Source organism: Sinocyclocheilus rhinocerous, unplaced genomic scaffold (assembly GCF_001515625.1).
Source record: "Sinocyclocheilus rhinocerous isolate Xijiao unplaced genomic scaffold, SAMN03320098_v1.1 scaffold1493, whole genome shotgun sequence".
Classification (NCBI taxonomy): domain Eukaryota; kingdom Metazoa; phylum Chordata; class Actinopteri; order Cypriniformes; family Cyprinidae; genus Sinocyclocheilus; species Sinocyclocheilus rhinocerous.
The window spans coordinates 766434-768718 of record NW_015640467.1 but is presented as its reverse complement, the minus strand read 5'-3'; the positions used below and the strand labels follow the sequence as shown (position 1 = coordinate 768718).

General features: G+C 34.7%; 1 protein-coding gene across 1 annotated transcript in view; it reads left to right on the top strand.

Moving 5' to 3' along the window:
* Positions 1–2285, top strand: part of LOC107753047 (solute carrier family 12 member 7-like) — a 59973-nt gene that overhangs the window by 55050 nt on the left and 2638 nt on the right. The window contains 2 exon segments of the mRNA XM_016569150.1: positions 932–1051; positions 1188–1292. Of these exon segments, the coding sequence (XP_016424636.1) occupies positions 932–1051; positions 1188–1292 (225 nt within the window).

Below are 2285 nucleotides of genomic sequence, written 5' to 3'. Positions count from 1 at the left end.
TTTTATGCCAAAAATCATTAGGATATTAAGTAAAGATCATGTTCCATGAAGATATTTTGTAAATGTCCTACCATAAATATAACTAAACTTAATTTTTGATTAGTAATATGCATTGCTAAGACCTTCATTTGAACAACTTTAAGATGATTTTCTCAATATTTTGATTTTTTTGCACCCTCAGATTCCAGATTTTCAAATAGTCGCATCTCGGCCAAATATTGTCCTATCATAACAAACCTTACATCAATGGAAAGCTTATTTATTCAGCTTTCATATGATGTATAAAACTCAATTTCGAAAAATTGACCCTTATGGCTGGTTTTGTGCTCCAGGGTCACATATGTACTTTATTTTTTTCCCCTAATAATTTGCACTATTTGGAGCTTTTTCACAGTCCAGTCAATTCCATCAAGTCTCTTAAATGAATATGCAATCAAAATGGACTTATTTTAATCTTGGTTGGAGGTGTTTTATATACAAAAACTGGAGAACCAAAGTTCAATGACTTATGTACATTTGTACATTTGACAACACTGACATGTATAATATTACACAGCGAAACATTTCATTGCTGATATGTTGCTGTTTTATACCTCAAGAAACTTATTTCTCAGTTAATGCTATTTAAGTATCAACCGTCTCTCGTTCACCTCAGGAGAAATTAAAATAGACCCAAAGGAGACAGTAGTTGACATTGTTGAGATCTCTTCTGAAACTCTAGAAGAGAAACATGAAATTACTAGGGTCTTCATTGAAACAGTATCTTAATTTTTTATGTTAAAACGCATATCTTTAATGTATTTGGTGTCGTTAGTTGCACAGAAAGGTCTTCATTTGCTCTCTGTTTAATCTGATTGATATATAGGTGATTTTTTTTTCTTTTGTATTGATTAATTCAATATATTGAGTCACTACTGTTCTCCTTCATCAGGGCTCTTTCGTTTCTCGGCATGAGTTTGTGTCTGGCTCTGATGTTCATTTCCTCCTGGTACTACGCTCTGGTGGCCATGCTCATCGCTGGATGCATCTACAAATACATCGAGTACCGCGGGTAAGAGCTGCAGAAGCGCATTACAGCCCACGCCGTGAGTCTGTGCAGACGCTAAGCTGATTACAGCTTCATCTGACTGAGTGTTTGTCTGCGGTGTCATTGTGAGTTTAAACTCAATTTTTATATCTGTGTTCAGGGCGGAGAAGGAATGGGGCGACGGGATCCGCGGTCTGTCGCTCAACGCGGCGCGATACGCTCTGATTCGATTGGAGGAGGCGCCGCCGCACACCAAAAACTGGAGGTGAGGGTCACAAAATACACTAACCAATAAATCCATTATAAAATAAACACCTATGTTCAAAAGTTTGGGATCAGTAAGATTTTTATTTGAAAGAAATTAATACTTTTATTCAGGATGGAAACATTCAATTGATCAGAAGTGACAGTAAAGACATTTATAATGTTACAAAATAAAAAATGTCAAACAAATGCTGTTCTTTTGAACTTTCTATTAATCAAAGAATCCTGAAAAATAAAATGCATCACAGTTTCCACAAAAGTATTGTGCAGCACAACTGTTTTCAACATTGATAATAATCAGAAATGTTTCTTGAGCAGCAAATCAGCATATTAGAATGCTTTCTGAAGATCATGTGACACTGAAGACTTCATTCACCTGAAAGCATCACACCTCTGACAGTCGTTCATAATCTTTTAATCCTGAGCCGGAAAAACCTCCACTGTTTGATTTCAGAACCGAGAATCTTTTCCACTGCCTTTCCATTTTTACTGTATTATAATACAGTTGTTCTAGTAAATAACTGTAACCAAGGTTATTCACTAATACATTATACATACTATTCAAGGTTACACTTTTGAAGAGTATAAAGCATTAAAACACATATGCATTACACTATGAAAAGCTGTAATCATGAATAGGTAAGTATTAATCGAATTAGAACTGTGGTTATGAAAATATATGCATTACAGTGTGTGTGTTTTAAAGCATTAAGAACAACCAAAAATTCATTACATGCACTTTCACACTCAGCAGATCTTCATTTTCAACAACATTTCATTTGCTAGTATTAAATAGTATTATGTGTGTGTGTGTGTGTGTGTCCCTGGACCACAAAACCAGTCATAAGGGTCAATTTCTCGAAATTGAGATTTATACATCTTCTGAAAGCTGAATAAATATGCTTTCCATTGATGTATGGTTTGTTAGGATTATTACAATATTTGGCCGAGATACAACTATTTGAAAATCTGGAATCTGAGGGTGCAAAAAAAA